General features: G+C 32.4%; 2 protein-coding genes across 2 annotated transcripts; one reads left to right on the top strand and one right to left on the bottom strand.

The window, feature by feature from the left end:
• Window positions 1-6070: 6070 nt before the first annotated feature.
• On the bottom strand, window positions 6071-6878 carry LOC108198870 (EPIDERMAL PATTERNING FACTOR-like protein 4). Its single transcript, XM_017366642.2, has 2 exons — window positions 6514-6878; window positions 6071-6370 (listed from the first exon to the last, which is right to left on the bottom strand). The coding sequence occupies exons 1-2, from the start codon at window positions 6623-6625 to the stop codon at window positions 6135-6137; spliced, it is 348 nt and encodes a 115-aa protein (XP_017222131.1). The 5' UTR covers window positions 6626-6878; the 3' UTR covers window positions 6071-6134.
• Window positions 6879-8194: 1316 nt separating this feature from the next.
• LOC108198441 (uncharacterized) lies at window positions 8195-9007 on the top strand. The gene has a single exon (XM_017366196.2). The coding sequence runs from the start codon at window positions 8195-8197 to the stop codon at window positions 9005-9007; it is 813 nt and encodes a 270-aa protein (XP_017221685.2).
• The last annotated feature ends 3562 nt before the right edge of the window (window positions 9008-12569 follow it).

Here is a 12569-nt window from a genome sequence, read left to right as displayed (position 1 = left end):
AATCAAACATCACTTCAAATCATCTCTCCTTTTCTCTATTCCTTGCCAGCTTTGCTCTAAAGTGCTCAGCTCCGTAAATCTTTCATTTTTGACTCCACCAACTTAATTGTAGTTTCTCCTCACGCGTGTGTACCATAAACACTTTGCACGAACCATAAAATCATCATTTAAATCTTCTGTAGTATTAACCTCGAGGGCATGATTTTAGTGTATAAAGCTTATTATTTTATAGCAAAATTTATGTTTAAATCTACTAATTTAAATGGAATTTATGCTAAAATTTCGAGAATTACGGAGTGAAGTTAAGACCAGACCGACAAAGAGAACGAGAACACTGAAGTAATGAATTATCTAATCAGAATATAAATATTTTATTCTAAACATAATCAATTTAACAAATGATATGGAGTAGTCATATCATGAGATAACCACGACCTCTGGCCTCTGCTACATTTGATTCGCCCAAATTGTAATGCCTATTTCATCTATTCTCAGTTCCAACTTCACAGTGGTTTACAGTTTACAGTTTGTTGTATGTATTTTGGTTTTACACATATCATACTTATTCCCACTATTTAAACAGTTTGCATTCGAAAATATTGTCACTAATTCTAATACTGTAGTAGTTAAGGTGGGCTAGCTCTTTGCCTCGCAAGCAATTCTAGAAGTCGGTTATTAATCCCGATTAATCACTGATTGATCTGATCGATACAGGTTTCTTAGCTTGTCGAACTGATTGAATCAGAAAATTATCTCATTAATCTCCTGATTATCATTAATTAATTTAATTAATTCTTTTTTCATGTTTTAATCGATTAATTATGATTCACGTTTTTTGTAATACTGCTAAAAATATGAGCCAGATGCCAGAACTGTGTTGAAATGACTCCGATTTTGTTTGTTAAATGAAATTAAAATTTACATTATATACGAATATGAAAGGTAGCGGGATTTTGTTGACCAATATGCATTGCAGGCTTCACAAGATCTAGTGCTCGTGCTGTCGCTGCCACCCAAAAGCACACCAAGTATGTTGTCATATTTTCTATCTTATCTTATGTCTTGGGCTGTCAATTAACTGTTGAAATAGAGCCTCCTTCTACAATTATAAATTACTACTGTAAAACCTTATTCGTATTGCGTCATATGAGAAAAAAACTGAGAAAACGTATCATTTATTTTTTATCGTGTAAAACTAACACACTTTGCACTGGAATATAATTTCAAATATACTTAGATTAAGAAATAAATAACATTTGGTTTTGAGAGTTATATGAAATTAAGAACAATACTTTAAATTTAGCTCAGCTGAATTGGTTGAAAAGAAAAAAGAATTAGGGTCAACTTGATTGGATCAAATCTTGGTCTCGTTTGCTTTCAAAAAAAAAATCTTGGTCTCGTTTGATTTATCTACTTTTTGAATATAAATAATTTATTCTTGAATATATATATAAATTTATATTTTCTTATGAAAATAAATGATTTATTTTTGTAAATACAAAATATTGAAGATCCATTACATATTTATATAAACGGTTTTTCTATGGTGTGCCCATGGGCACATGCTAAGCGCGAAAAATTTTGTGTTTAGATCATTTTGATTGGTTCTTCTCTCTTGATAATGGTGGACCCCCCCTGCAAATACACCAACCACCCCAATCAAAATCTCCTAAATACAAAAATTTTCGCGTAGACAAAAAAATTTTCTTCCTAAATAGGTCCAGTAAATATGCATTCATTTGCATCTCACCTAATTAACTTTTGGAGCTAAACTTGAAAGTCATAATATGGACTCGTACGTTAACAAACACTGTGGCAACCGCAGGTTCATTAGCAGAGCAGCTTAATGACAGATGTGAAGCCCAAGACAAATGCGAACAACACAATTGTCAAACACCTTTCCAGATTAACAACGACTTAAGTAATACTTTCCCATCTTGACTTAAGTCACTGGAAACATGTAAAAAGCTTATTCAGGCATAAAAGATTGACTTAATTTGGGGACCATATCCACCATTTCCCATCTTGAATTCGTGATCATTGTATATATGCACTGTAATATGTTTACACAGTATAAAGAGCCCCAAACACAACTTTAAACAATAAATCACAAAGTTGCATGTAGCACTAGGGGTGTACACGGTTTGGCGAAACCGACCAACCCGATCCAAACCGATCATATTTCGGCCGATCGAATCCGAATTTTTTTAACCCGATTAGTAATTGGATTGAAATAGTATTAACCCGATTTAATTGGTTTGGACATGGGTTTCGGGTTTTATGAACCGATCCAACCCAACCCGATTGAAAAATATGGGAACATATTGAATTTATCCATCTCACCACATATTAGCCTAATCCAATTAGTTTTATTGTATTTGTGTGCTCTAAATTTAATATATTAATTTTTGTTTGCTATTTAAATATATATGAGAATAAATTTATGAGTGAGAATATGAGATTAAATTTATGAATATATTTGTTTATTATTTGTTACAACTTATTTTTTTAACTAAATTCAATTTTATGTCTTTGACAAGATTGTTAAAGTAATTTTTAGTGTAAAAAATTGATGTTGAAGACCTATTCGACACCGACGATTATAACCAAACCAATCCGAACCGATCCAAACCGAAGTAATACAAATTGGTTTGGGTTATAAATTTATACGGTTCGGATTGGGTTGAAATTTTGACAACCCGATTTAATTGGGTTGGGTCGATAAATTCCGTTAATCCGCCCAACCCGAACCGTGTACACTCCTATGTAGCACAATTGTTCAATTCCAAATAAAGACATCAGATACAAGCTCATGTAAACACGTCATTCTCTAACTAATTTTGTCGATGTAGCATTACTCGCACAAAAAAACTTAAATTTTCAAATGCAGCAATCACTCGTTATCATATTTCGCAACCCAAGAGATAAAAAACCATCACTTCACATGAGAGAATACCGCAAAAGACAATGAGAAGGGTGTAATTCGTAAGGTGAAGAACACCCATCCATTACTTGTGAGTTGTGACATAAACTGTGCATGAACAATATCTCTACAAAAATAGGGAAGCCTAGTAGAGAAATTTGAGATGTAGCAAGGAACCTAATAATGGACGAGACTGACGAATGGAGAAGGAGTGTAACAGAAACACAATGAATAAGAAACACGTAGTGTGTATTTATATGTTTTTGACTTTACATAGGATTGGTGCCTGTTTTACTGCACGAGTGAGCTTCAGACCGTGACATGATACTGAATATTGTTTCTTTTTAGACATTTTGGAACACAGGGTTACAAGTGGAAACTCTTGTGGGCTGTGTGTGTAAAATAATGCAGCTTTTTAATTTTTTATTCATTTTCATTGTTATATGCTCCCTCCGTCCCAATCAATTCTATACAGTTTCCTTTTTGGGACGTCCCATCATTTCTATACATTCCAAATATTGTACTCCCTCTGTCCCATTTTAACTGATGTTTGACTTTTTAACACGTATATTGAGGTGTAAAAAAACAATATCTACACTCAATAAAAAATTTCAATTCTTATATCAAATAAAAGTTTAGAGTCTAAACTTTTATTTGATATAAATTTTATAAAAAATAATCATGTTTAGATGTGATTTTTTTAACATCTTAAAATACGTGTAAAAAAGTCAAAAACAGTTAAAATGGGACGGAGGGAGTAACTTTTAATAATATAAAACACTATTACACCCACTTCTTTCTTCCACTATCTCCATTCTATAATAATATAAACACTATTACACCCACTATTTTCCTCCACTATCTCAAATCTATCATTAAATATAAATGGGTCCCACCACTTTACTCACTTAAATATAAATGGGTCCCACCACTTTACTCACTTTTCATCTCACTTTTTACACTTTTTCTTGGTCTCCGTGTCCAAACCAAATGTATACAATCTACGGGGACGGAGGGAGTAGCTTTCACTATTATTTTCTACCCGTCCGTGCAATTCCTACCACACGAATGATATGAAAACAGATCAGCTTTAGCTTCCTGTGGTGTTATTAGACCTGACAATTTGGTACACAAACACGAAAAATTGGAGTTTGGTTTTTAGTATTCACTACACGAACTCGAAAATATACGTTGATAATATGTCTGTTGGAAAATAAATATTGGACGACTTTCTTTTTAAGATAATCAATTTTCACTAGATGACAGTGTAGCTCCCCTCAGATATGCATCTAAAATTCGGGATTAAATTATCCTAACAATTTTTTCCGCTCACCATATGTCTTTAACATACAAATATCATGACCAAGCCCATTACACAACTATGCGGAAGTGCAAATATTTCCTTAATAGGTTCTGAATGTTGGGATTTAATCTAAAACATGTTTTTAGATAATAATATTTTTATTATGTTTTATTTATTTGGGTTAGTGCTAAATCACGTAACCAGGTTAATAGGAGATAGAATAAGTTATTTGTTTGTTTCAGTAATAATATCAGGAGGAGTTTTGAATAAGTGGGGATGTTGGAGTATGTGTAGGAAGTAGTTATTAGCTAGTGTTTCTCTTGCATTCAGTTTCTATCATGGTATATATATCCTAAATGTACGTTCAGTTTTATTTTACAACAAAGAGAACACAATATAGCCATTAAGTGTATTCTGGTTTGTAAATATAAGTGTTAGTTTTTCTGCATTATATTGGTAGTCTTATTATTATCTTTATAAAATTTCAACACTGAACACCTGATCACCAGGTTATGTAAATTTGGGTAAGCTAGTTCCACGATAAGTGTACCCTATTGCATACTTAAGAAGTTAATAATTGCGCTGAGATAACACACACAAACCCTAACTACAAACCCTATAATAAGTTAATAACAATAACTCAACCAACACTTACATAAAAACTACAGTAAATGATAGTATAGTTTATAATTACTCTTGATAATTGCAATGTACGTTTATTCCACAACGAGCCGTACCTGAAATACATGTATATGTGTTGCGTGTGGTGAGGACAAGTAATTATACATGCACAGTTCACAGTTGCATATATGCAAATAGATGTGGTAAACTTTTGGAGGAAAACAACAAAGAGAAAGCAAAAACAATGTGCTTCCAAATTTAACTCCACCATCTCATTTCTCAACTCAAATTACATATTTACATTGTTGAGAAATGGAAATCCATCTCTGGTTCACATGTGAACCATCAAATCTTTCTTTTCGAAAACTACCTCCCCCTTTCCTCTTCCCACACCCCATGTTCTTTACACAGAAGAGAGAGAAACGTTAAGTTAAAAAGAAATGTGAAAGCAGAGGGCAGAGACAGAGAGATAAAAGTACATTAAACTACTGATGTATATATTCACGGTAAGATTAAGATTGTATGAAACAAATGTGTTTGCTCTCCGAGAACTTCATCCCCCTTTGGTCATCTTTTTACATTTCACCGATTTCAAAGATTTTTCGCTTGCTAATTTCCCTGCACCAGTTCCTTCATTTTCTTCTCTCAGACTGTCACTTAACTTAAGGTTTTTAAGGAAAATAAAATAAACAATACGAAAGTAAAATGTATATAATTCCCGAGTTGAGTTGAGTTAAGTTATCGACGACTCAACTAAAATTAACGAATATAAACTCAATGCTTTGATACCATGTTAAATAAGTGATTTTTCCGATATCATGTTTACCACGATCACATTATATTCTAACAAATTCATCAGACCGAGATTCCTAAATTTTAAGAAGATTAATAAGAAAAGTTTGAACTGAAGAATCAGTTGAGCTAGAATTTTTAAAGCTATAGATAAGGGGACAAAGATTCCTCCTGAGAATCACAACCTAAACTTACATTTCCAAAGCAACATAAACAAATCAATAACTGAAAACATTGCATTTATTTACTACATAAAAGAGCATGTAATGATTAAAGAGGAAGTGAAGTTAATGTTGAAGTACATATACAATGCAGATGAGGAGTGAATTCATCAAGGGTATACACGAACTTTATCTTTTGACTAGCTATACAATATAATATATTCTGATAATTAATAAACTTAGCTAATTAAATAGGTATATGCACATATATATTCAAGACTATGAATTAATTAATATATATCAAATTCATTCATATTTGACAGAACTAATTAATTTAAGGCATGTACAATTTGTTCCTACACTTGCACCGCCAAGCTTCAGGGTAGTACTCTAATGGTAGAGTGAAACCGGGATGAACCGGTATGTGAACCGGACTACACGGCGTGCACCTCCCGCACTTGGATCTACAAGACGGCGGCGATGATCCCGGTCCACTCAGTTTTCTCCGGCTCATCATCTCTCGCTCAAATTCCTCCTTCCACTCTTCTCCTTTCTCCACCACCCCTCCGCCTAACAAAACATTCATTAAAAACCCTTAGAAAATTAACACAATCCTATTTAATATAATTAATAATATATATAACCAGGGCAAAAAATTGTTAAAAAATGTGCTAAACTTGAATTTTACTCAAATTATTAGCGGAGTTTCTTACCGAGTTTTCGATGAGTTGAGGTGCGAGTTGCGACAGCAGACGCCGCGAAAACGACGAAAAAGAGAGCAATAATATAAGAAAAAAATACAGTGCGGCGGTGTAAGACACCCATTGATGAAAACTAGAGTATAAGTAGTGGACAGAGAGATTGATGAGTGAATTAATTACTAAGAGTACTGGAAGAGTTCAGAAGAAGATGAAGATTTAGTACTGCAACAAGCCTGAGAGGAGCAAGAGTAAGTGAATACTAAATACAGTGGGGGAAGATATCTATTATTGCTTAGGGTATTGATATTATTAGTAGAATCTGGTTCTCATCTCGTGTGGCCAAGAGTCAAAGTCAAATACTAGCTAGCTGCTACTTGCGTTACAAGATGACACAGGGGGGTTTTGTAATTGAATATATGATGGAGCGAGAAGAAATAATGTCACTTTATGTCTAGCTTTTGTATTCACCACTTTTTTCCTTTATTGCTAGGGTAAAATATTAAAGTAGGCTAGAGAGTAGAGACCCCAGTTACTGTATTATGTACTTTAGCGTACGGTGGTCATGGTTATTTTTTTTAAAAACCAGATTGCACCCTTGCAATTTTACTATATAGTCTATTTAGAAGTCATGTAAAGCACCTGTCAATATTAAATATTTATTTTTTTAACAATTTCTTATATATTGTAATTGTTAACAAGTACAAAATATAATAATGAATTTATCAAGAGTTTATATTTATAATAAAATAAATATTATATATATATGATGTTGGAAATCGAACTTTTGACATTTATATGAATTTATTAAAGTATTAATATCTACCTATTCATATGATTCTGAGTTGAAATTTTAACTGATATAATTAATAGTTATAATGTATCGTACTAAATTATCAATTATGAATATATTAGGTTATTATAATTTAGAGCATGATCGTCGAAATCAGTTAAAAAAAACTATAATTTTAGTTAAAAAAAACTTTAAAATTGGACCTAGCTATCTTACTTTGATTAGTTGATTGCTAATTAAGCATGACATCGTTATATTTTATAATATTAATATTAATATTACTGAACAGTGTAGTATTCGTAAGGACGAAAGCTTCTGAACTTCAATACTGTAAGTCTGTAACGTCTGTAGTGTTCCTAGGTTGTACATTTCAATTTTCAACTTGCCTGAGTTCAAGTGAAATTTTAAATTTTATGCATGTCTATCGTGTACTTGTAAGTTGTAACTTGTAAAGCATAGCACAATCGCTTATATTAACTACAAAATCACACAAACCCACTTTAATATATGCGAGATTTACGTGAAATATGTTGGAATAATCTTAAATATAATTGTTTTTATTGTTTTAAAATTTCAGTATAAGTCCGGTAGTTTAGTATAATGCATGTTTGAATGAGTCGTGGAGAGCATTTAGGAGAAGTTAGTAGTATAACTGTTGTAGGAGTCGTGGGTGTACCTGTTTTAGTGGCCTTGTTTTTAGCCATCACTCCTTATCTGCATTCTATATATTGTACTGCATGAATCAATGACAAGATAGAGCTTCACGTATTATTGTTCTCAGTTTCTTATACATTCAACACCTATCTGTACATATGCACACTTTGTTTTACAACACTTGGTATCAGAGCCTTGTGTTTAGGTTATTGTATGCCTAAATATCAACCCAAACACACAAACGTAATCATGGAAACAATCAAAACAAAAGAAAGTTTTGTGGGTTTAAACTACCCGATGCTTACCAGAAGTAACTACACAACATGGTCCCTCAAAATGAAAGTGTTTATGAAGGCGCAAGGAGTTTGGGGAGCAATCGAACAAAAGGATCCTAAAGTAGCCGTGGATGAAAGAACGGTGCAGATGGCTCTTGCAGCGATATATCAAGGTGTGCCAGAGGATATATTGCTGACCATTGCTGACAAAGAAACTGCTAAGGAAGCTTGGGAGGCAATTAAAACAATGTGCATGGGAGTGGAACGTGTAAATGAGGCAAAGGTGCAAACATTGAAGGGAGAATTCGAGTCTCTTGTGATGAAGGAATCAGAAAAAATAGATGATTTTTGTATGAAGCTGAGCGGCATTGTGACCAATATCCGGGTACTTGGAGAAACGCTGGAAGAATCGAGTGTGGTAAGGAAAATATTACGTGCTGTTCCTGACAAGTTCCTTCAAATAGCTTCAAATATCGAGCAATTTGGAGATATGAAAGCTATGACAATTGAAGAAGTAGTGGGTCGACTTAAGGCTCATGAAGAAAGAATGAAAGGCAAGTGTGAGAGTGGAGGAGAACAACTTCTTCTGACTCAGAAATGGAAGACAAGAGGTCAAGGAGGAGCACATGGCAGAAATGGTGGACGTGACAAAAGTAAAATTAAGTGCTATAATTGCAACATCTTTGGACACTACGCTTCAGAATGTAATAAACCACCACGAGACAAGGAGCAGAGACAAGAAGCTAACCTCACACAGATGGAGGATGATGAGCCAGCTTTGTTATAAACAGAAGTATGGAACCAAACGGGCAGATAAAAGTGCCAGATGGGCAAGATAAAAGTGCCAGATGGGCAAGAAAAAGAGGGTCAGATGGACAGAATTTCTGAAAGCCAAATGGGCTGAGTTTAAGTGTCAAATGGACAGAGAATTTGAAAGCCAAACGGGCAAGGATGAAAGTCAGACGGGCTAAACCAAATAGGTTGATGACAAATTTAAGATTAAGGGGGTGATTGTTGGAATAATCTTAAATATAATTGTTTTTATTGTTTTAAAATTTCAGTATAAGTCTGATAGTTTAGTATAATGCATGTTTGAATGAGTCGTGGAAAGCATTTAGGAGAAGTTAGTAGTATAACTGTTGTAGGAGTCGTGGGTGTACCTGTTTTAGTGGCCTTGTTTTTAGCCATCACTCCTTATCTGCATTCTATATATTGTACTGCATGAATCAATGACAAGATAGAGCTTCACGTATTATTGTTCTCCGTTTCTTATACATTCAACACCTATATGTACATATGCACACTTTGTTTTACAACAAAATATTGGCAAAAAACCCGGTTTTTCAGTATCAACCTGAGCAAGACAAGAAGACATGCATGGACCTAAGATTAGTCTCAATATTGTATGCTAACTGCTAAAAATCTACAGCTGGAGCAACCTTTTCCTCGGCTCTTCCTTCACATTCACCAGTTTACGTATTTTGGACACAGGACACGTATATATTGTTTGTGAATTTTTATCCATACATTGTGATTATGCATATATGCTGGTCCTATTTTTCAATATTAACAATTATTGTTTCTGATTTTAGCATAAAAGGCGCTCTTTTTCTTACACATTATAATAAAAAGTGTCAACTAATATTATTAATTTTTTTTGAAACGATATTATTAATTTATTATATGTTGTGACAAAATAGAAGTTGGGGAAAATAATTTTTTTTGAATATATTTTACATGGTTTAGACAACCGAGCTAACGTATCAAGTATTATCCCCCACACGTTGCTGTAGTGTCATGTTCAACTGTCCAAAATATGTCAAGCTCAATCGCGAACCCCTCCGTAAACAACTATACCCTACCAATTCTTGGCAAAATCTTAAAAGGTATTTTTAGCCCGTATTTAGTCCGACCCAAATATTCTTAATTGGACTTAAGAAATTGAATAAAATAAAAGTGAAAAAATAAATAAAATGACGATAATAGTGGGACGGGTTGATATTTGATGTATAAAAAAAATATAGTGAATAAACTAAAAATAGTATGATTTTTTTATTATAATTAATAATTTTTGAAATATTAATAATTGGATGGGACATGAAAGTGTAAAGCAATAATTGGAATGAAGGTAGTAATTATTTACTTCATCATATACGTGTTTTTTTATAATTATGCCACGTTTGTATACTCGAGATCCCGCAACATGCATATATGTTGCTCAATTTTTTTGGCACATTCGTTTTTTGATACTCACTTTTAAAACTCTCTGTATATTATATCTACGTTGACGTATAGTTATTTTACGAATAAATAAAATCTACTTGCATAACAAATTTGTTGTGATTGTACAGATTATTCCATGTTAACGTTATAGTTGGTTGGTTATACTTGGGTGTATGAACGAGTAAAGTATAAAAAAGAAGTTTAAAATATATTATGCACAATTCAAAAGTATTATTTATTTCTTTTTATTAATAACATTTTTTAATTTCTATCTTCTAACAGCCTACTTTAGAGTTCACTCCTCTATTGTAATAATGATTTTTACATTTCTGGGCCAACAAAAGATAAACTCTACTACCCAATTGTGCTCACATATATATGAATTTAATCATAAAAATCTTTGATCCATGCCTTCTTTACACAATCTCCCATCTCTGCTATATTTTTTTAAATTTCTAATTAAACTTTGTTTGATTCCACTCCACCCTAAAAACATATATAGTATATCAAAATTTAACTTCTGAGCTAATATATATATAAATAAATGTTTTGGTACCTTAACCATACTAGCCTGTTTCATTTGACAGAGAAAGAATCCAATGAGCAAGTAAAAAGAATTTAAAGGCGAAATGGAGAAAGGGTGCACACGTGCGGGGAGCGCATGCGAGAGTCCGTATGGATGTGGGGGCGTGGGTTGCTGGCACTAGTCAAGTCCCAACCGGGGGTGATCTCAATCTCCAATTTGTTTGTTATGAAAATCTTTAAACTTGGAACCGAGTTTTGTTGAAAGTACTATAATATCAAGATTATCAAAATTTAATTATTTGTATACTCCCTCTGTTTTTTTTTATATGACACTTTTGACTTGGGCACGTAACTTTAGGTGGGTTGACCGGATAATAAAAAACATTATTTTTGATTGATTTTTTTTGTGAATTAAAATTTTGATTGTATATTTTTATTCAGAAAAAGAAAAATTCAAAAATAATACTTTTAACTATCCGGTCAAAGCACTTAAAAGTGTGTGCCAAAAAGTCAAACGTCATATATTAAAAAACAGAGGGAGTATAATATTATAATTATTATGGGCCTGTCTAACCTTTGCCCTGAGGGCACAGGTTAGTGTGTATTTAATACAGCCGGGTGGTGGTTGACAGCTGATCTGAATAAGTTTTAAGCATTTATTACATCTAGTTTTTTGTATATAATGCATCATTATTATAACAATACATTAATTACTAACAAGGTAATTGAAAATTTACATTTATCAAATACTCCCTCCGTCCCTTTTTACTTGTCCTTTTGAAAAAATAACGCATCTTAAGAAAATGTTAGGTGGATATCTTGTTTTCATACATATCCCTAATAAATGTAATGAATTAGATAGAGTTATGTATATATATATGCTAGTCAAACATTGGAAGTTGTTACATTTTGAAAAAACATACAAAAAGTTGCTTTGAAAAGAGAAGTGGACAAGTAATTTGGGACAAATTTTTTTTTCAAAAGGGACATGTAAAAGGGGACGGAGGGAGTAACGTTTATTTATTAATGTGTTGTATACTTGTATTATAATTTTAATTATTATATATTTTTTAATAATATTAAAATTACAATAAATTTATTATAAATATCAATTTGGTTGATTTTAGTTAGATGACTTATTTTAATTAGAAAATTAGTGTATATGCAGGGGGGCCTCATTATTATTTGTAGGAGGAAATCAACTAAAAGTTGTCATATAAAATTTGATAAAAAAAATTATTCTATATTGTATGACATTTTTTAGAAATAAAATAAAAGTTTTGTATAAAAACAAAATTTTGAAAGATAAAACAAAATGAATATACAGTTAATATCAATAAGGCGTTAATTAATTTTATAAAAATACACTGATACTCATGCATATTTAATGACTGTGACTACAGCTTATCATGTGCCCTAAGGGCACAGGTTAGACCTTCCGAATTATTATTCATATATTACATCAGTATCTTTTAAAACTCCGTATAATTAACTATACAACTCCATACTATCAACTTAAATGTTTGATTAATTCTTATTTTATATGTGTTTTGGTTCAAATATGCTTTTGTTCTTGTCGATCTTGAGATGGCAGGGCAAGC

Source organism: Daucus carota, chromosome 8 (assembly GCF_001625215.2).
Source record: "Daucus carota subsp. sativus chromosome 8, DH1 v3.0, whole genome shotgun sequence".
Taxonomy (NCBI): domain Eukaryota; kingdom Viridiplantae; phylum Streptophyta; class Magnoliopsida; order Apiales; family Apiaceae; genus Daucus; species Daucus carota.
The sequence above is the reverse complement of the archived record's forward strand: the minus strand, read 5'-3'. Positions and strand labels throughout refer to the sequence as shown.